Source organism: Mizuhopecten yessoensis, unplaced genomic scaffold, assembly GCF_002113885.1.
Source record: "Mizuhopecten yessoensis strain PY_sf001 unplaced genomic scaffold, ASM211388v2 scaffold9023, whole genome shotgun sequence".
Taxonomy (NCBI): domain Eukaryota; kingdom Metazoa; phylum Mollusca; class Bivalvia; order Pectinida; family Pectinidae; genus Mizuhopecten; species Mizuhopecten yessoensis.
The window spans coordinates 831,351-855,419 of NW_018407840.1; the positions used below are offsets into that span (position 1 = coordinate 831,351).

The 24,069-nt window shown below is 34.4% G+C and overlaps 1 protein-coding gene across 2 annotated transcripts; it reads right to left on the bottom strand.

Annotated features, from left to right (window-relative positions):
* Positions 1 to 475: 475 nt before the first annotated feature.
* Positions 476 to 22,357, bottom strand: LOC110457080 (sentrin-specific protease 1-like). 2 transcript variants are annotated; one of them, XM_021508179.1, is made up of 18 exons: positions 22,194 to 22,357; positions 20,399 to 20,472; positions 19,340 to 19,656; positions 18,067 to 18,142; positions 17,325 to 17,392; positions 15,303 to 15,433; positions 14,211 to 14,452; positions 13,362 to 13,401; positions 12,066 to 12,116; positions 11,400 to 11,484; positions 10,688 to 10,720; positions 10,403 to 10,523; positions 9,784 to 9,926; positions 9,008 to 9,211; positions 8,258 to 8,337; positions 6,827 to 6,905; positions 6,399 to 6,494; positions 476 to 4,096 (listed from the first exon to the last, which is right to left on the bottom strand). In XM_021508179.1, the coding sequence occupies exons 1-18, from the start codon at positions 22,295 to 22,297 to the stop codon at positions 4,031 to 4,033; spliced, it is 2,010 nt and encodes a 669-aa protein (XP_021363854.1). In that variant the 5' UTR covers positions 22,298 to 22,357; the 3' UTR covers positions 476 to 4,030. The 2 variants fall into 2 exon arrangements, with proteins under 2 accessions (XP_021363854.1, XP_021363853.1); XM_021508178.1 differs by having other exon boundaries at positions 12,066 to 12,119.
* Positions 22,358 to 24,069: the final 1,712 nt, after the last annotated feature.

A 24,069-nucleotide genomic window follows, 5' to 3' on the forward strand; every position in this document is an offset into this window, starting at 1 on the left:
AGCATGGAGGACATGCACATGGCTTTATTATGTCAACTGCATCTTTATTCTCAAATAATTTTGGTAATTTTCTGATGTAACGGACGGAGGAGCAATGTTCGCCAGCAGCCATCTTCTATTGTCGTCCGACAGATCGCGTTCTGGTCTAACTGTGCTTGCGCTACGACAGGTTCCAGGGAATTTCCATATAGGCTATATTTAGAAATTGATATTCACCGGATAACCAGTCTACATGAGTTTTTGAGGACTGGTCACGTGTACAGGATCCGACCAATGTGACTGAGAAATTTTCATGCATAAAATAAACGAATTTGATGAATGTTGGACTTCAAGTATCAGCAAAGTTTAAACAAGATGTCAAACAAGCGTATAACAGAGCAGGAACCACTAAAATGCCCTTCCTCTATGTTGCAAAAGCAGCACAATTATTTAATTCCAAGATAGTGTACAAGATAAAATTCATAAAAGTCAATGCTATAAACACAGTTTTGAAGACAAAATCTTAATTTATTTCTGAACATGCTTGTACATAATCTTAACAAAAAGACAACAACCCTGCCAATTCCTTTTCTCTGCATATCATATATACAACAGGTCATTTGACCATTGTCAGGTATTGAATTCCTAGAGACTGTTGAAAAAATCCAAGACAGTTGTATCGAGTTTCATTGGCTTACTGAAACTTGAAGTAAAATACTGAAGCATTACAATAATCAAAATTAAAGTACAGATGTTTTGGCATTTAAAATGATCACCATGCATTAATAAGTAATAAATACACATCTGTGATTATCTGACATTTCAGATTGACAAATGTATTGCAAGGATATTGTATACCGGGAATTTGTTGTAGCCGTTTCACTTTTGCCTTTTTCACCCTTCGTAATGAGGTTGATTAATCATTAGAGCGAACATTAGTAATAAACATAGCCATCAAATGTGAAAGGCCAAATTGACACTGGGCGATTTCAAATTTTACCAATGTGGGAGAAAAACTGATTGTATCACTATAGTCAGAAATTTTGGTTTTGTCATAAAACTGATTGTATCACTATGGTCAGAAATTTTGGCTATGTTTTCGTAGCTGTCAATCCTCCCTCATTAGGAGGGAGACTCCCTCATTTTGACCAAAATTTACCAATCTCCTTCGAAACTCCCTCATTCAAGTACAAACTGACACGAAATCAAAATCTACATCCTTTGGTCAAATGATCTCCTAGTTACTATAGGGTGCATGTAATGATCATGACAGGTTTGTCTGAATCAAAGGAATGCTTTTTGGATTAATCTTGATACATAAAAAGGGAAAGATAAATTGAGCGAAGCAGTTCAAGTTGCGTTTCATGCACTCATTGGAGGTTTCATGTGTTTTACTAGTCGCCAATGAAACTTGATACAACAGGAACCACTAGTCTGAAATTCATATAGTGCTTTTGCACGTCAAAACTTGTACAAGCCGTATTTTACTGCAGTCTAGTAATTTGTGACCAGAGCACTGTAAATATCAAATTCTTATGAACAAACGTGCAACCAAATTTTCTCTCAACAATCACATATTCTTCCAAACATCACACAAACACATTTTCTCATAATGCTTTCGTTACAATAAAACGGACATTCAATTTTTCTTTTCTAACAAATCGTTATGAAAATAGTTACCAGTATAGTGTTTCAAGCCATGAAATAATATGTTGAAATAGGCAACTCACTGACATTGTCATGCTTTGAAATAGCCAAACTCAATAAAGTGACCAATGCTTGAATTTACCACGCATTTAGACTTTTGTGACCACAAAAACAAGCACAGCACAGCTGCCCTGCTGTTTCTATACAGGTCACACTTGAAGAACTTATGGAAAAATATCTTAAATGCACTAACAGTCTTAAAATATTTATTCCAAATTTTGTCTTTCCATTTTTTAAAAAGACTATGGAGAGTCCAAAACTCCTATACACTGTACAGTAAACATGAAGATTTAATTCCGAATTGGTTTTAAAATCAAAACCAGACTTATGTATATTCTTCTGATTTTCCGTTTTTAACTTTTTAGAAAATGGTTTGTTACATATTGATCGACCATTCTACTTCTATTAAAGCACTCCTTTTCAATCATTAGGACAATATTTGTTGGAAACATCAAACTTCCTCATGTGCTGAATGGAGGAAATTTGTTTACACAACTGTACCATGATGTAACAAACTGAAACTTTTGAATACAATTTTTTTTATTCAGCGCACATCTTGGAAGATGTTGTTGATACTTTACTTTAAATACATAACAATAATGATCAATTGTTAAATCCAAACCGATTTGATATAAATTGTCACAAGAAGAACTGTACCATTAGTATGGTAAATATTTCTGTACAAAACTATTATCAGGGACAACGGTCAATTTGCTTTCCAAAAACATGAGTCAACCAAACCAAAATAAAGGCTGCTTTCGTTCATCACATTCAAATGGTTTGACTCGTTAAACCAGAGTCATTAATTTAGGAAATAGAGCAAGATCTCATGATCTGATCTGGCTTATTGGCAAGCCTGCATAATGACTTTCAAAGGCCTACATTACTATTTGCAGGTTCCCCAAAAGTTATCCCTGAAATATTACATTTAAAAGTAGACAAACCATATATTAAGAACAAGCCTTGTGAAATGAATATGGTAATTACTTCAGGTTACCATAACATGGTAGTATGAATAGATTGTCTAATTAGGGTAGCACTATTCTAGTTTGAAATTTAATTCATTTCTTTCTCTTTAGTACTGAAAACTTAGCTTAAATCATTTTGGTTTTAACAATTGGTGGGACTCGCACTATAAAGAACATTTGGAACTGCAAAATCTTATATCGACTCGTGAGCACTTTTAACCGAGAACAATTATGCATTACATAGTACATGTACCGATATAATAGCAAATATCAAATTTTATCTATTTATATTTGCAAATTCATTAGTTTCACAAACAAAATTTACCTTGCAAATCTGTCAGACAGTTTAATAACCACTGATCTATGAAAATGATCCCAGACACAATATTATACACCATTTATATTTTATAGAATTCAAAATTATGTCACACATGGTTTTCAAAGATACACTTTTAGAAATTTAAAATCAAATATTTAAGCATGTATTGTTTTCAAATACGTGCTTAAATTTTTGATTTAATTTTATATGATCAAATAAAGATTAGGAAATTGCTTAATATCAAAATTGCATAAAATGTTATTCTCATTTTAATATGAGAGCAAAATTTGCTATCAAACAATAGAAATTTATGGCAGGTGATATCACATTCTTATTTCATGGTTTCTTTGCTCAGAAGTCGATCATCATTTCTTATGGAAAATTTGAATGTAAAGACTCTTACATGCATGAACATTAATGCAAACATGTAAGAATTGTATTGATGTGTCCACTAATTAGTGATCTAGATTTGTCTCCCCTTAAATCGAACCTAATGTCATGAAAAAAAATATATACTGCGGAAATGATAACAAAATTTCTCACAAATTTCAAACTTGTAAACCGTTTTTCACTTTTTCAGAAGAACCATTCTGTAACATGCTATTTCATTTGTGGTTATTAGTTTAATAAATTTAAATTTACTCATCAACAACACAATCCTAAATGAACAATGACCTGACTTAAATTTTTTCAACATTCATCTTTATATTCAATTTGCCAATCCTATTTTTCTTTTACATTTTTTCAATTATCTTTAAAATAAAAAGAAACACATCTGAACTTATTTGATAGAGTAATAGATTGCCTGTGGAGAAAACAAATAATAATATCTACATTGCATTGTATTATAGTACATAGCACAGTAAAATTTAACTTGTAACAACCACATTCATCCTTAACGTTCACATGGAAAAATGGTCAGTCCTATTGATTCACATCCTGATAATTGTGTCTCGTGTCATTGAATCTGTAACCCTGCATTTTCTCCTTCCACTCATCCTCACAACAAAAAAACACACAGCACCAATTGTCCTCAAGTCTCTTGCACTCCCATGTATTACTGTAACAGTTTCGCCTGTAGGACTTCGTACACCATCCTCCGTCTGAAGTATGGCATGTGTTCCTGCAATGACAAAGATTTACATTTCGATTTAAATGCATCAATCCATCATTGATATTTGAGAAAATTCACTAATACAAGTATTATAACAAGAATATTTTCAAATATTCCAAACAACATTTCTAATTTAAAATCGGGAGATGCATTGATGAATTGCAATACTAAGCACGAAAGTAAATAATGAATTTAAAAACGATCATTCTGAAATGACAACAAACAAATTGGGAGAGACAGAAATAATGGCTAATAGAAAAACAATACATAATGTTGAAACAATAAGGAACAAAGCACAAGCAAAGGACAGTTGGAATACTGTCTCAGAAAGTCTGGAAGCTTGTCTGACAGATATCAGTATCTGGATAAACGCCAACATGCTTAAACTGACAGGAAAAGACAGAACTAATCGTCTTTTCCCCAAAGTGTCAGCAAACAATGGCTCTCCAGCTCAAGGTTGGTGCCAGAACTATTGAGGCTGTCCCAGCTGTTAAAAACCTAGGGGTATACTTTGACAGTTCTCTGAACATGGAGAAACAAGTGAACGCTATTGCCAAATCCTGTTACTACCAGATCAGGAACATCGCCTGTATTCGGCAGTTTCTAACTGCAGATGCATGCAAGATTTTGGTGCATTCATTTGTTACCTCTCGGTTGGATTATGGTAATGCCCTGCTCTGTTGTATATCTGACAAACTAACTAGTGGTCTGCAGAGGGTCCAGAACACTGCAGCACGGCTAGTTACTCGTACTCGAAAGAGAGAGCACATCACACCTGCGCTTTATTCGTTGCACTGGTTACCTGTACGATACAGGTCGCAGTACAAAATTCTGGTATACACATACAAGGCACTGAATGGAACAGCTCCTCAGTACCTACAGGAACTTGTTACCCTGTATCAGCCGTCAAGATCACTGCGGTCGGAGTCAGAATCTTTGTTGTGTGTCCCAAAATCTCGTACTGTGACCTACGGAAACAGATGCTTTGGGAGGGTTTCGGCTACGTTGTGGAATAGCTTACCATCTGCTATTAGGAAGTCAAATACCCTGGCCAAGTTCAAGAGGGACATAAAAACTCGCCTCTTCACGTCTGCATTTTAGAATCTTTGCAAAGGCGTCATGTAAATACCACCCTTTTATTTGTTCAATTATGTGCACATTGCTTGTTAAATGTATGAAAGTGATTGCAAGCCTTTGTTGTTTGTTTTCACAATTATAACCATTACTATTATCCATATGTTGTAAAGCACCTTAGATTAATTTTACAAATTATATAGGGCGCTATATAAATGTTGTATATTATTATCATTAATATTATTATATCTATGAGCACAGTTTGTTTTGAAGTCATTGAACAGTATCATTTACTCTACATCCAAGACCTATAGGTTCAAAGATTTATTTTAACTTTGAATTTAATTTACAACCTTGGACATGGAATGGAAAACCATTTGTTTATTCAAAGTTGAGTTCCCTTTGCCCAGTGGTGATTTAGAACCAACTTTGGTTCAAATCATCTGCTCTGAAAGATTAATGACTAAATGATAAACCTCCATTTCTATTAAAGGATCCTCCCCTCTGCCTACATTTTTAAAGTATTAATCGAGTCAAAATCTGCTCCACAATTCTAATAGTTTTTTAAAGGCAAATTTGATGAACCTGGACAGCACGCCATGGCATAAACTCCAAGCTAGGTGAGCTTTTTAAAAAACATGTTTATTAGGCTTTGATTTTCCTTTTCTACCGTGATCTCCAGGAGACAATCCCTAAATACCACATGCCAAACTGCCTAGTAATGGTTTATATAGATGTGAAGTTTCATAAATGTAACAGAGGTCAATATTTTATGCCACTGCTAGGAGCTGAACGCGGGACCTCTGGCTTACTAGTCTTACGCTTCACTGAATGATCTAAAGAGAAATTCTCTTGAGACGAGTCAATAGGAAGCGACTATTATTTTACCAGGATGACATACTCCCCATCCAGGACAGACCTCATTCAGAGCTTTCCAGGGGTCATAGCGATTCCTTTGCAAGTATCGCTAGTATTTCTAATTTGTCATATCTCCTGGGTCCCTACCTGGAGGCTAATGTTACAGAGCTCATTACGAGTCAAAACCTGGGACCTCTGGCTTACTAGTCTTACACTCTACCAAATGAGCTGAGGAGGAGAAGTTCTCCATAGCTGAATCAGTAGGAAGCGGCTAGTATTTTTACCAGGGTGACATAAACATATATTTATTGGTGAAGGAGTTATGGTCCAGACAACAATGCTGTATAATGGTACATGTACATAGTTACAGCTAGCACACCTGTGTGAACGTGATTTCTGCTCCTCGGGTGATGTACTCTGCATATTTACAAGCAAACATCCCACAGTCGCTGCCGTTCATCTGTTGAGGTATATCCTACAAACACAACAAAAGTTAACTTAGAATTGTCATAGTGAACTTAATACCATGATAGTACACCGTCAACTCAAGCACATTTACACTCTGAATTTAACCCACAAAGCACTTCTATTAGTGTTCAAAACTCATTAAAAGTTTGCTGTAGTTTGACATAGTGTCAGATCATTGATTTTTTTTTCAGGGTCTTGGTAACTATAAAATTTTCCAGATTACTGTCTTTATTGATTCTGGATTAAGAGAATATTAATCAGTAAACCCTCATAGAACCCACATTATATGACAACAGCATAGAACTAATGATATGCTGCTATCAGTAACCTTTGACTTACTTTGACTATCTCGGTGGACCAGCCTGTGAGATTAAACTCTTGTTTCTTTTTGTCCTTGCTTTCATCACACAGGTACTTTCTGTATTATCAGAAAATTGATTGTCAGCTCAAAAAAGTTCGCAAAAACAAAACATAAGTTTGGTGTATTAAACTATTTCAAGGTCTTGTTGACTGTTCATTTTTTTTAACCTTTATAAACTTTCCAAATTTCAGAACGCAGGTGTTTTTCTGAAAAGAAAAAGTCTCAGTATAAAAGAAAATGTTCGTAAATCTCTAATAACTTTGTCTAAAATATATGCATTAATTATTGATATCTAAACTGTCATTGTTCACCCATTGTTGCTGCATTGAAGCTTTCGGAGAAATGTTTGATCACATTGTCATATACAGCGACATGACATGCATATTACAACTCCAGTTGTCACAAACATAGATGTGACAAGATGTTTTTTATGTTGTAACAAACAATGACATGTAATACATTCATAATCCAGGTTTCATTGACAACTCATACATAAATATTTACATTTGCATGGCAATGTCACTATATAGGCTATTTGAAAGCTGTATCGTTGATGGGACTTTAAATACCATGCACCACGAGACATAATTCAAACTTTTCTCTCTACCCATTCAACTTCAAAAAATAACTCCCTTGTGGAGGGCAAGGTCAGATTTACGGTGTTCACTGTATTTATCTATGCCCGGAATTTGTTCCGGACTCCTGAATCGTGGAATAAAATTAGGGGCTGTTTGTTAAAATATCAAAGTACTGCATGTACTACTTTGTTTGCAAATTAGCACGCGACAACACACTGTTCCAACTATTGAACGAATGTGTGTGGACTGTCGATAAGGCGGGAATTTTAAAACAGTTCAATGCTTAAATAATTGATGTAATCACATACATAGACAACTTATGTTATCAAATGCAACTGAAAACTCATGTTGTCATGATCACATATACAACTGATAACTCCTGTTGTCATGATCACATATAAAGTTCTGATAACTCCTGTTGTCATGCTCACATTTACAACTGATAACTCATGTCATGATCACATATACAACTGATAACTCATGTTGTCATGATCACATATACAACTGATAACTCATGTCGTCATGATCACATATACAACTGATATATCTTGTCATGATCACATATACAACTGATAACTCCTGTTGTCATGATCACATATACAACTGATAACTCATGTCATGATGACAAATACAACTGATATATCTTGTCATGATCACATATACAACTGATAACTCATGTCATGATGACAAATACAACTGATATATCTTGTCATGATCACATATACAGCTGATAACTCATGTTGTCATGATCACATATACAACTGATAACTCATGTCATGATGACAAATACAACTGATAACTCATGTTGTCATACACATAAAGATAACTTACTTTATTGCATTGAGACACTGTTGGTTCTCTCCACCCATGGAATCAAAGTATTGCACTAGTTTCTTTTTGAAATCAACCACCTGTAAAAAAAAGAGAAGAGATCAATATATCAATTTCTTAATTTAATACTATTTAATTTAAGTTATCACTCCCTGCTGAACACTCACATCGCACCTGGATAATTGATTCTCTCATTCAGACATAAACTAATAAACTTGTTTTTATCAACCATGCTGTACAAATAGGGGTTTCTAGTAGGTTTAAAATGTACCTGGGTTTATATTCTTTCAACTGGAAACTTGACCTTAAATTGGTCTTGACTATCTAGCTGTATAAGAAAGCACCACGAGCCTGTATTGAACAGTCTGGTACCCATATCTCGAGTGAGTTCTGCACTCACACTCAACCCTATAGTAGCATGCCTGTGATTGTACTGTATGAGATACAAGGCTCAAGGACACAGTTCCATCTGATACACTTTAACCTCTAAAATATGAAAGGGATTTATACATACGGAACAGTGTTAAAACTTTAATTGACAGAATTTTGAACAAATTCAATCCATTTAGTTCACACTTATTACAAACTTTCCTACTTAATCAGTAACTTACTGCACACAAAAAACTGCATCAAAACAGAAGACCCTTTTTATACATTTCACAATACTTCTAACAGCCTTCAAGTTTAAGGTCGCATTAGTTCATATATTCTTAAGAACAACATAAACTTTCAAGGCCAACAACTACTCACCGCTAAACACCAATGCATGCCGAGATGGACAGGGATGATTATGTAGTCTTGGGCGAAAATATCAACCCTCTTTGTCCAGCGTCTGACCGCTGAGTGGCCACCACTGACTATTTTGGGGTAGAAAAAAGTGTTGCAAGTGTACACCTTGGCTTTTCCTTCACCCTTCCCTCGCTCCATTAGGAGGTTCATGTAAAAGTTGATGATCTAAAAGAAATGCAGAATATTGTTATCATATTTCATTCAGCTGTCGGACCACAAGACAAAAGTAATATTTGACATTGAGGCTCATGAGGAGGTCACAATTAGTGCACACATGTTACTATTGCTGACATGTACCTTACAGTGACGATGTTATGACTAACCTGTGGTACAAGTTCTAGGTCAACATAACCATTCATTAATTTTTATGGAATGATATCCCCATGTTTCTTAGCATCTGTTTTGACTTGACATTCAATGACAGACCATGCCAAATGACCCAATAACTTCAAGGAACAAGCTTTGCTACAATTTTAGGGTCAGCATCACAGTTCATGAAGTCTTATAGATCAACAATGCTGTGTTTTCTTTGTGCCATTTCTGTTTTACAAAACGATGAGATAAATATGATGTTGGTACAATGCCAAGAACAAGGAATGAACACACCTATCAGTGCAGTTGTCTCATCAGCAGATAAACTAAAACTATCACAGATGAGATAACCCCCAGGATAAAGTGATGATCATTCCATCCTTTATTTTTCATGCACATGTTGAACCAATTAAGGATAACCTTACCTCATCGTTCAGCCAATTAAGACCAGAGAGTGTAGCCATATCTTTGCGGGTAATCTGAAGACGAAAGGCTTCGACTAGAACTTCATGCTCAGGGTGCGGCCGCAGAGCATTGGAAATGATCCTATCCATTTCATCTGTCAATTCTACAAATACAACAATGTCATCTTGACCGGGTTCCTGCATCATAGTGTGCCTTAACTTAATTGATACAATAACCTACCATTAACAATCATTATCAAATATTTGCCTTTATCAGATTCAGCATTTTAAACACAGAGTGTCACTTTTATTAAGAAGTACTTTCTACCTTTCAGTCAGTTCACTTATCTGAAAATCCTTAATATTCAACAGCATGGGGAAACATAAAATTTTGGATTAAAGTGATGTTAATGTTGTAGGAGAAAACTTTTTGAATTCTGTAACTTTTGTCTCTCAAAAGTACATAATTATTGCTGCTTCCTTCAAGACATCCATCATGAAGTGGTACAAAAACAGAAGAATCTGTCCAAACTTGAACCCAAACTTTATAAAAAAAAATATACTTAATATTATTGGAAGCAAAAAATCAATGAATTAATTATAATTAGTTCAAGAACTAAATTACAACATTGCTACACACCTGGGAATACTTCTTCTTTTTCATCTTCTTCTACCTCCTCCTCCTCTTGTTCAATCTCTTCAATAGTTGGTTCTTCTGCAAAGGCTGGTTCTGTTGATAGTACTTTCATACGAATCTGGATCTACAAATAAATAACCACTAAAATGTTTATATGCATTTCGATCAATTCATTTCTTTTGTATATGCATATGAGTTGATTTATCATATTCTGATACATTCTTTGTTACTTAATCTGTTGTATTTACATGCATATTTTTTTCAATTTAAGAAATCGTTTTCTCTTACCTCTTTCTCCAAGTGCTCTTCTCGTGCTTTTCTCTACAAAACAAATTACTATGGGTTTTTTTATCATCACAAAACAAGGCTTATAAATATCTTTTACTTTTCTTTTACTGTACAACTGTTATGTCTAAATTTTGCAACATTTTCAAAGTTAAATACCTTAAACATATTGAATTTATCAAAAGTATTCTCTAGTATAAATATCTGTTTCTGCTCAGGGTTATTTCAAAATTGATTTCACAGGAGGCGTGGTTGGCAAAATCAATTTGGATTGTTCCTCGCTTTACAGAATATTTATGAATTACCTCCCTTCTTAAGAAAAATGAACAAATAAAATTTTATGTGAACATATTCTAAACCCAATAAATATAGAAGAAAAGAAAGTCTTTGAAAGTCTAGTATTAACCCCAAGATAGTATTAATAAGTAGCTCTAACAGTTCTTACAATTACATCCTGCCATCAAAAAACAGGCTTTCGTCAACAAATCTGTCCATAAAATTTGGAGAATTTTCATTTTATGGCTAGATAAGTTGCATAAAAGTGTTTGTTAAATTGCACCTGGTTTTCTTCATCTTCTGAGAAACACATCTTTCAAAGAAAATTTCCTCATTTCCTTCCCTTGAAAACCAGACACTTCATCATCACTTTTGATACAATTTGAGATTCCAGTAGGTTATCACTTATTTTAAATTCCTCCTCATTAAAGACACTTACCCTTTCTTCATACACTTTGGATTTCACTTCTTGTTCTGCAATTTTCCTATTTCTTTCTCTAGCCTCCACAGAATATTTTGTGAGACTGAAAAACAAAAAGATCCCTTTCATTTTTCATGTGCAGATAAGTCCTCAATCATATTTACTAGTGAAGTAATATTCAATTTATTAATAAGAATGTTAATTATAAGTGTTTTTACAAATCAAACATGGCTCAATTCAACCTTTATTCAAACCATTCACATCAAAGAAGATTCAGTTTGTAACCAATATGTTCATCGGGGGGGATGCAAAAAATCTCATCAAGACAAATATTCTGTATAGACTTGAGACTACATGCTCTACATAGAATATCAGTACAGATCCCCCATTCCTGAGAATTTTTGTCAGCATTCTCTAATTTATCAGAATGAACCCAATTATCTTGGCAATCGTCTTTCAGATTTTTTAGTGCTGAACTGTTTCGGAAAGGGAAAGCATCCCATGAAAAGGTACTATACACCCTTTACAGGAATTGTTACTCTCTAGTAATTCTGTTTCTGACCAACTATAAATCCTCAAGTTTTATGTACACCAATAATGAACTTTGGGGGGGGGGGCTTTTGTTGGGGAATGGACATGACATTCAACCGTTTGTACCATCTAGAAACTTCTGTAGAAACTTACATATCATCCGCCCATTCATCGGTAATGTATTGAGAGTCTTTAAAAGCAGCACTTCTGAAACAAAATGAGAACAGCCTTTCAAGAAAAGATGAAGAATTTTCTAGTTAAACTTTTTTAACAAGTCTAATTCAATTTGATTTCTTTAGGTTAAAAATGGCCTGTATTGTTCATCTATTAATCTCACATTTCTGGTGTTAAAAGTGGGTCAACTAAAGTTAAAAAGAAAAAAAAAGTTAAATATCATATGCATTCACTCTACACATTACAGATCTTTATTGGGTTGATATAATATTCTACACCTTCTGAATCTTTGTTGCAAAATTTTAACTTATTTTAGTCATGTATCCTTAAAAGAGGGTAAATAAAGGCTATTAATTTTTAGAAACATGATTGTCCTCCATTCCTGTATACTACTACCGAAAAATCATAGTTGCAGGCTTCCTGTGTATTCAAAAGAGTTTTCTAACAAACTTGATCCCTATAGCATTGAGTGTCTGGGTCAATGCCATTCATTTGAATAAAACTGATAGGGCTTTGTCTAAGCTAGCTACTAGCTACCATGACCCTTAGCCTCTTGGTCATTCAGAAAAAGAAATTTAAAGGTTTTAATATATTTTGTATTTTATTCCTGTGACATTGAAAACGGGTCAAGGTTATTCATTTGACTTGGTAGAGCTTCATCTCAAAATGCTTCCAGCCAAAATATCATTGAACTAGGCATCTTGGTTATTCTTAAGATGTTTAAAAGGTTTTAACATACTTGTCCTTCCTAACCAAAGAAGGTCAAGGTCAGTTATATGAACTTGGTTATTCAGTATAACTCACTTCAAGATTTAACAAATTTGTATCCCTGTGATCTTGGAAACCTTATTCATTTGAACACGCTAATGGACAAATATTCAGATCAAAGCTTTCAAGATAATTGATCCTTGTGATCTTATAGCTGTTCAAGATCACTCATTATGGTTTTAAACATTACAATTTTAGGACAATGAAAATGTGTAAAGGCTATCCATTTAAACAGACTAGATAGCCCTTTATTCTAGCATGCTACTAGCCAATGGCCAAATATGGCTCCAGGCTTCTCAGTCATTAAGAATTTGTTTAAAGAAATAAAGTTGATGCCAGATGCAGATATTGATGTTTGGTGGACACTCTATGGCATAAGTGCACGTACCTTTTGGGCAGAAGAGCTACTTTCTGTTATAAAATGTATAAAAAATGTTTTAAATATCAAACAAAATTATGCTACATCAATACTAGTTATCCCCCACCCCATTTGCTTATCATACTTACGTTGACCATTCTGATGATTTTGACTTCGATAAATTCTCAGCTGAAAAGAAAATCAAAATAAACATCAACATTTGTTGAAAGACGTCAATTACAAAATAGTAGCTGAACTGACCGACCTATACACTTAAGCTGGCTATTCACTAGTAGAAGGAACACCGTATTTAATTGGAGATAACCTGGGGTCAATTTCGCCTTTTTTTTTTTGGCAGAGCCATCAAAAATCATTTGGGAATTCATCACATCATTTGACTCTAACAATGAAACTGAAAGCTGGCTGTTTTTGGACAGGATGACAATTCTTTTTCGACAAAATATGAATTTGTTTTTGGATAGAAATACAGATGGCAGCATAACATCATGTCTGCTTTTACACATTGCTCAATGCATTTGATATAAGGTTTATTCCATAATGTATTGTTGTATTGGAGAAGTGTGAGGCACCTGTAATAATATATCATGGGTGGTAGTTTTAAAACCAGATCTTCCCACCATTCGTTTTATTAAATATAATCACTTTTTATGGGTGGTGAAATTTGAAAATAGTGCCTCCCTTTCTCCCCCTGCTGTAAATTCTGGAACAGCCCAAAGGAATATTTTATTTCTAGCTGCCAAATGAATAACAAGTGTTTCACATAATTACACAGCATTTCACTCTGCGTAAATAGTCCTAATATACAAATGTGATATAAACATGCAATTAATTTGAGTAACTTTCCTTCGAACATTAAGCCCTGTAGAAATACTAATTCATATGTCGAAGCAAAATCATGATGGGTACAAGGCTATTCAGACTTCTATCCACATGTATGAAACACTCTGTCGTTCATCTTTTATCGCAGATGTTCTTACTTGATTTGCTCTTCGTTCTGTACGAGTCTGTGTCTGTGTGGACCTGCGGATACATTGGCGCACGTGCCACTGCCGATTTCTTCAGCATATCCACGACTGGGGTGTGTCTTTTCAGGAAGGATGTGCCATTCATTTCTGTAAATGGACGACTTGGTGTGGAGTGTCGTGATCTGTTGTTAGTAGTCCAGTTCTTCGATGACAAACTCTGAGATAGACTCCCAAATGACAAATTGTCAACAGACCTAATTTGAAAACACAGTCAACTGTTACTTTGATGTCAAAAGTATATGCATAATGTCAAAAACTTTGACGTGTTGTACTTTTTTTAGTCAAAATATGATTTTAACAGTTAATGGAAGTGGGGAGGGGGAGATTTCAATTTCTTTTGGGTTTTTTCTATGAGTTCATTTGAAATCAAAAACAATGGCCAATGGGCATTAATGTTCACCTACATGAAATTATGGACGATACCGTAACTAGATCGAACTTGATGAATAAATGAATAAAACCCCACTGGGGCAATTACCTGTCCTCCCGTGTGGGGCATAGCGAGAAAGAACTGTTCATAAAACTTCTGTCTAAATCCATCATTATCTATCAGAGATATCATATAATGGCTATGCACTCATCATGATAACTGCCCAGCCCCAGAGCTCACCTAGCGGAGTTAGCCCTTTCTCGAGTATAGATTCTGATCCTCATCATATTAAAATAGTTTTCATAAATATTGGTCTTAATCCACAGTAACTTTCAGAGAAGATGTCATTTGAATTTTTTTCACTTCATGACCACTTACAATATAGCCCTCCCTCTAAGACCCCTTGGGATGAGCCTTTCAACCAATGAAAGAGATAGCCTTGTGCCTTCCATTTTGCCATGATATGTGCTAGGGATACACAAAACATAAGTGAGAATAACCCCTGAAATGTGTATGATACCCCTCTGAGAGGTCAGCCCCATCTAATATCCATGGAGATGTTACTCAAAATAGACAAACATTCAAAATGAAAAGTTATATAGATTATATGATGCTGAATGCATGAAAGTTGTATACTATATTTGAATTCTTATATACCTTACAACATTACTGACCTGTGTGACATGGTACTGGGTGACTTTGGTCGAGAATGTTTGTGTTTTGGCGTTGCCCCAGGAGTGACCGGAGCAGTGGTGAACTGCTGCAGTAGCTGTCGATACTGTTCTTTTTCTTCATAATCAACACACTGAAATCAAATCATAATACATTAGAACATGCTTACGAAGACTTGGACACACAAATCATTAATACATTAGTACATGCTCCGAAGACTCGGACACACAAATCATTAATACATTAGTACATGCTACCAAAGACTTTGACACACAAATCATTAATACATTAGTACATGCTACCAAAGACTTTGACACACAAATCATTAATACATTAGTACATGCTACCAAAGACTTTGACACACAAATCATTAATACATTAGTACATGCTCCCGAAGACTTGGAAACACAAATCATTAATACATTAGTACATGCTCCCGAATACTTGGACACACAAATCATTAATACATTAGTACATACTACCAAAGACTTGGACACACAAAACATTAATACATTAGTACATGCTACCAAAGACTTTGACACACAAATCATTAATACATTAGTACATGCTACCTAAGACTTGGACACACAAATCAGTAATACATTAGTACACGCTACCAAAGACTTGGACACACAAATCATTAATACATTAGTACCTGCTCCGAAGACTTGGACACACAAATCATTAATAAATTAGTACATGCTACCTAAGCCTTGGACACACAAATCATTAATACATTAGTACATGCTCCGAAGACTCGGACACACAAATCATTAATACATTAGTACATGCTCCCGAAGACTTGGAAACACAAATCATTAATACATTAGTACATGCTCCCGAAGACTTGGAAACACAAATCATTAATACATTAGTACATGCTCCCGAATACTTGGACACACAAATCATTAATACATTAGTACACGCTCCCAAAGACTTGCACACACAAATCATTAATACATTAGTACATGCCACAGAACATTAGTACATGCCACAGAAGACTTGGACACACTAATCATTAATACATTAGTACACGCTACCAAAGAATTGGACACACAAATCATTAATACATTAGTACATTCTACCAAAGACTTGGACACACAAAACATTAATACATTAGTACATGCTACCAAAGACTTTGACACACAAATCATTAATACATTAGTACATGCTCCCTAAGACTTGGACACACAAATCATTAATACATTAGTACCTGCTCCGAAGACTTGGACACACAAATCATTAATAAATTAGTACATGCTACCTAAGCCTTGGACACACAAATCATTAATACATTAGTACATGCTCCCGAATACTTGGACACACAAATCATTAATACATTAGTACACGCTCCCAAAGACTTGGACACACAAATCATTAATACATTAGTACATGCCAATAAAGACTTGGACACACTAACTGTAGTAACTGCGGGTAGGCTTTTGGCAATGTTACTGATTAGTGATAGTAAGGGATCATATGGTAACCTTTTTATACTATACTGCTATATAACATCAAAAACATAGGCAATAAAACAAAAACTGACAGAAAATTGATATTTCATAAGCTTAACAACAAATACATTCTACCTTAAAATAAAATTTAAACACCATGAACAGAATAGCATACACAGACATGTATGTCATGTGTACACTACCAGTTTGAGGTGTGATATTTCTGGAAAGTGTTCTAACTTAAATCTTTAATGGATATGGTGCATGCCGGGCGAATACAGTGTATGCCAGGTAGATATGACATGTGCCTGCAAGCTGATATAGATTGGTCTGGGATATGGCCTATGCACAGCTTCCAGTATCACACATGCAAAACAGCCCATATCACACAGAAGTATATGATAAATTTCAGTTTTAACCTTGCCAATCATATATAACTCCTGAATCTACACATTAAAAACTATCATTCCAATCTAACACTTTTAAGTATATCACGATCAGGATCAAAACAGCTAAGTTACATTTAAGCAATGCATAGTTTCAGTACAGTCTAGCAGACAGGATACTTACATTATGGGCCGTGAAGTTTAAAGAGGATGTCCTTTTCTGTCTGATGACCTGATTCTGTCCACGTTCATCTATAAGGTAGCATACAGCATTTCAAGAACTGAAATAATTTTCTAGACCGTTCAACCATAAAACATACTTTTGAGCAATTTAAAATAACTCTAAATAGCGTTCCTTGCATACTTAATGCTGCATACTATAGAAGCTATGAATGGCCATATTTTGTGAGTAAATTCCATTAAATAAACTGCGGCATAAATTCTGGATCAGAAATATTTCACCAACTTCTGACAGCAGTAATTAATTAGTAAACAATCAAATCATTGCTCTTTGAATGAAATGAATATAATGTCACATACAGTTTTCCCCAAAAAAACACGATGTTATTTACAAATCTGTGACAGGAAAAAAAATCAAAACTCATTGACTGAAAAAAAATATTCAATAAAGAATATTAAAAGGACAAATTAACTTTCAAAAGTCAAAATGCAGTAAATGAAGGCAACACATGATTCTCCAATAAATAATCAGAACTTTGATCTAATGCTGAAAAATATGATGGGTGGTACTAGGAGGTATATTCTTATACTGTTATCAACCAAATTCGTTTTGCATCCCTATGTTATATGATTCTAGCAATCATTTTGAATTAATTATCACTATTTAAGTTCCTTCCGTACTTCTTGTTCCCAATATTTATGGAATCGCTCTAGCCAAGCTAGATTGTGAATAAGTGAAAACTTACTATGTCCACCATTTCCATTCAACATGATAACATCTTCCGTCTGTGTTGGTACTGAGGTCACACGCTCAATCCTTGACTGAAAAAGACAGTACAAAGTCAACACACTGAAAACCACATTATACTTATGATAATTGTATCCCTACATACAAATATAATAAAAACCATTTTGAAACAAGTTATTTAAACTTATATTTATCACTTTTGACTCTTATTAGCCTAGATGGAAGTGAACAGAGGGTTTAGATGTTAGTTGTGGGGGGAGACCAGAGTACCAAGAGTAACACCACATGGTCAGGCAGGTGAAACCTTTTCACATCCTGTCAGGGAATTGAACCCTGGCTGTCTTGGTGAAAGCCACGTGTGATATCTAGTGCTACTAAGCGTCTTGACTGTCCAAACATACCATGATGCCACATAAAAATGCCAATGAATTCAATCTAAGGAACTTAAATCTTCCAGAGATCCTCCTAACAGACATAAACACACTTCTCTGGGGTAATCATGATCTCACTTTTGAACAAAACAGTAAAATCTTTACCTATGTATGTAAGTACATTAAGGATACAAACCGCTTCTAGTAAGTAGTCTTAATTACAACAATTACATCATGTTCGAAGAATTAAATTTTCTTTATCTGTGTGAAAACATCGGTTAATTCTCTATGAGTAGGTCGGGGTACAGAGAAACAGTCGTCAACAACCCATTTTGTTAATTCAATTTAAATTTAGAAAAAAAAAAGAAAAAAAAATGAAATCTACATGTTAAGACAGCTATGATGTACCTAAAATGTATTTAAGTTAGGAGAGGGCTTAATTAAGTTGTAAAAACTTGTGCCCAATCCTTTTTGTCATTTTCAAGGCAAAACAAATATGTTTAAACCAATGAATTCATTTAGTAATTATATTTACTAAGCTAGTGATTTGCTTAATAGCAAAGACGGATATTTTTTTTCAAATGGAAGACAAAGGCTAGCCAAACAAATGCAATGCCCTTGGCCCAAAATTCAGAAATATTTTGCAGAATTGTAAAATTTGTAATTAACAAGAGATGGTTGCAGAGCCACCTGATGCATGACTGTTATAAATACATTCACACATAATCACAGAGACTTGCTTCACTTGTAGTTAAGGTTTCATTTGATGTTGACGTTTTTTTGTCCGCTATTGCTGCCTTTAGTTCTTTCAGCAGACAAACATAGCCAAGGGGAAAATGCAGTAGTAATAGAATTCTTATCAACACATTTTTATTTGTATTTTCAGCTCTGTAAACCAACTTGAGACTCTGCTTTCTGCTGTTGTCTTGGTTGCTGCCATCGTCGATCCTGGAGAGATTCAGTGTCTTTTTTACGCAATTCTGCTTCCTCACTTGACTTGCTAACTGCACGATTGGCCTGAAACTTTTCTTGGCGAAGAACATGGGGATTTTGCCCTCCATTTAGACGACCATTCCTTGGGGTTTGTTCAAAGTTAGGAGTGCTTCTGCTGTCGTTTTTCAATTTAGGTCTTGAGAAGAAGCTGTCATTCCATTTCGTCTTATTCCTCACCCAGTCCGACATCTTTTTATAGGGACTGGATAGTACTCTGGAGAACACTGAAAATAAAATTGATGATCATAATCTACCATTACCAAGTTTAAATTAAGTCAATCTATTCCGTCTTTGCGTATTGCAGAGTTATCTTCTCTTGGGAGCAGGTATTGATTGTTACGTCACTTGTTTGTGAGAGAAACGTCATCAATTTTTGAGAAAACGACGTAATTTTCTCGCACAAACCAATGACGTAACAATCAATACCTGCTCCCTAGAGAAGGTAACTCTGCAATACGCAAAGACGGAATATACAGTCGAGTGTTGTTAATCTAGTCATTTGTAATATGGTTTTAATGTTATCCAACAGTGTTTTGGTTAAAAAAAACCACTTGATTGCAAAATAAGTACAGGTGCACAACTGCTTCAGAGTGCAGCGACTAGTGCTACATCACTGAAGTTCACGATTCCCTCGGATAGACAATCTCATTCAAGTCGGGGAACGAAAGTTTTGGGAGAATTTTACCTTTTATAGTGTCTTTGGGGCAACATTTTGTCCCTTTTTCATGTCATGAAATTCAAAACATCTATTCAACATAAAGGACCTAAAAGCATAGAACATGAAAATTCTCCAAACAATTTACCCATATATATATAGTAAAGAATTTGGCCTCTTTCATTACACTGTTGCTAATTTGGCATTTTTTGTAATTATATCAATCATTATTTCACATCTTAAGCTTAAATTTGAATTTTCTAAACCATCAACATGTTGTAACGTCATACAGATATATCATTGGAACTTACGAGATTTGGTTTCTACTTTTGGTCTTTTAACTGAAACAATGACAACATCTTCATCGTCCTCTCCATTTTCTGAACTGAAAAACAAAATTGATTTTTTTTGTAAAATATTTTTTTGTCATGCTTTTTTCATCTGAATTTTATAACAGCCTGTTCCTTTATAAATTGGGAAAATATAGCATTTTTTTTATTGTAATTGGGAATCCATTCCTCATTTTCAATCATTTTGGTAAAATAGGGCACTTTTTAGCTGTAAAACTGAGCCAAAAAAACAGCTGTAAAACTGAGCAAAAAAATCACTGCTTTGGAATTAACTTCTTTGAGTAACAATATATATATTTTAAAAAAAATATATTATCAGTCTTATCATATTACAGGACTCTTGCTCATTACACTATAGATGTGTGATGCAATACAAGTGATGGGTAAATGGCTTATTTCAATTGTTTTTGGGAAAAAAAGTTGTATTCAGGAAAATCAATCATGACACCTCCCCACATTGTTTTTTTAGACTCTTGAAATTTACGGATTTATGAAAGCCAATTTTGTCAGATTTTTTTCGAAATGCAACAAGATTTTTCCATGGTTGACCAAAAAGTAATGTATAACAATCATCACTGTCCTGATATCCTTACATTAAAGTCTAATGCCAAACCTTTATTTTCCTAGATAATTTTGGGAAATTAACAAGCCACAACATAAAACTTGCAACACCAGAGGAATTTTAGACAGTTCGGTATACAGCCACATTTTGGTACTTAAGAAAAGGATGTTTCCTACTTTTTTGTAAAGACCAAAAAGTTTGAAAAATCTTCAAATTGAAATACAGCAATAAACGAGACAAAAAGCAAATAAAATAAATTATTCACGTGTTAGTGAGTGCCGAAAATATCAAACGGCTTTTCAGAAGCACGGAAATGTCTTCAATTAAGTAACAAACCATTGCAGTACCGAAACGTCTCTACCCTGATCACTAGGGCATCAGCTAGTAAACTCATTCATCCCCGATGTTGCCTTGTTAACAATAATATCTGCATACACCAGAATACTATCACATTATTGCATTATCAGGTCCATTGCCAGATTGGATACATGTGAAATGGATCCAGTATACGTAATTACAACAGACTCATGATCTGATAATCTAAAAAGAAAGTATATTAAAGACAACATAGGTATATATATCTCAGTACTAATGTTAATTGGATAGGTAAACCTGACCATGAATCTTTAAATATAAACATTCAAAAGTTCTTCATATTTTTTGTTTGAGTTTCATTTCCTTTAAAAAGGTACCCTATCAAGAAAATCTTCAACGATGTTGACATTTAAATCGCTTACTGTACAAGTAGACTAGAGTAAAACGTTTATAAAATTGATTGAATGATTGTTTAAGTGTCGAAATATCTCCGGTCAATAATAGCAGTGCCGAAAGGTGTAAATAATAATAATTGATAAACAAATTGTTAATTTGTAAATTATGTTTACATTCATATGAAAATCAAAATACAAATGTTGATCACATTGTATTCACTGCTAAAAATAAAACCGTTTTTTTCGGTTTTCAGATGTGAAAACAGCTGTCAATATATGGAAAGACAATAGAAAGATATTAATTTAACTAATTATATAAGTTATATTTCCTCTTGGTAATATTATCATAATGATCAATACCAGGATTTGATCAAGTACTATTGTTGTCTTGAAAGTGTTCAACATTTTTGTTTTCTCCATTTGGCACAGAGCCGAAGCATGTTGAAAAGAGTCGAACATCGGGAGACTTTAATGGATAACCTACCATTCGTCTACCCGTTTTCTCTTTCTTGAACTTTGTTCATGTGCTATTGTCCCTTCGTCTTTGAACAAAAAGGTGCGAACCCTTGTTGTCAAAGAGCTAAGCATTGCACGCTCTCTCAGTGAGATTTTCCCTGCTAAAATTTGATTGCGCCACGGAAATAACCACAAAGCGCCACCTACTAGTCTAAAGGGAAATAATCGAGACAAGGAGCAATAAAATATTAGGATGCACAACATAGCTATCCGTTTACAGTATGACTAAATTAAAAAGTTTTCTCAAGCTGAAATTACTGCTTTTAATTACCTATTGAAAGATGGAAAATCCAATCTATTAATCCAGAGACGTATATACTATACTTAAATTAATAGCAATATTTGTATGGAAGATGGAGATGGAAAAATGCACCGCCATACCCACGGAATTAGATTATCTAAGTCCGTGGCCAGAACACAGCTATGGACTTGAGAATTTGTTACAGCTATATTTGGACTTTCGGTAAAAAATGACACTCCACCGATCATATGTATGTTTATTTGGGAGTATTTTTTACACAAAGTCGATCTAAACCCCTAAAACATGTAAAATTACCCTGAACCGGCCTTACTTAAGGCAGAGACGTATATAACATATATGGCTTTATACGTCTCTGGTTAAGGTCCAAATATAGCTGTAACAAATTATCAGGTCCCTGTGGGCCAGACCGCCGGGGATGCATCAATGAAAATGTCTATGTGCTAGTATTATCACTATCGATATCTACTGTTGAGGCGTGGGCATTTATAAGTTGTTATCACTTGGGCTAACCCTTTTGATTAATTTTACAAGCTTTCTTAAAATATGATTAATTTCACAAGCTTTCTTAAAATATGATTAATTTTACAAGCTTTCTTAAAATATGATTAATTTTACAAGCTTTCTTAAAATATGATTAATTTTTACACATTTTCATATTTTCCACGTACTATAGGTGACTGGAACTCCCTGCCACTAGTCTCTGTAGCTACTGCTGACACACTTAATTGACTCAATTTATCACTATTCCTCGTCCTACTATATATACTACATATATATGTTTTCGATGCTATTTTAAATGCCTTGACGACAACCTCTCTAAATTTCAAAAACAAAAACTAGACTGCCTCCTTTGGCGACTTATGTATAATTACAGAGCTGATATTTCTAGCTTTCGGCACACACAATAAATTACGGTTCGAATATATCGCCTTGACGACAACCTCTGTTAATTTTGAAAATAAATTGAAAAATTGCCAACATTGCTCCCCCGCCCCCTTGGGTACTAATAATTGTAGGGCTGATATTGTTTTTGTTCTTGCCTGGTACTTTCTCCAAAGTTAGAGAAACCCAACGCAGTATCAATATGTTTACAACATACAGAACCATGGCAAAATGTTGTTGCATAATTGTTGAGGTATAAGATATTTTTTATGAATTGTTATAGCTGGTACCAGTCTTCTTTATTATCATAATATTAATATTATAAGCATTCATACAATATGTCTGAACTAATCTATCATTTCATTTTCAAACTGATGAGCTTTCAGCACACACAATAAATACGGTTCGAATTTATTGCCTAGACGACAACCTTTCATATTTTCGAAAATAAATTGTAAAATTGCCTACATTGTCTCCCTGTCCCCTTGGGTATTAATAATCTAAGGGCTGATATTTTTTTGTCAATGCTTAATGATTTGTCCAAACTACGTTAAATCAACCCAAAATAATATCACTAAAGTAAGATTAATTTCTGTGATACAGAATTCACAGCATCCCTGGAATATATCATAAATCAGCATATATTTTAATATCAGTCAAGGCAGAAATACGTTCTTATCTCCATCCTCCTTTTACATGT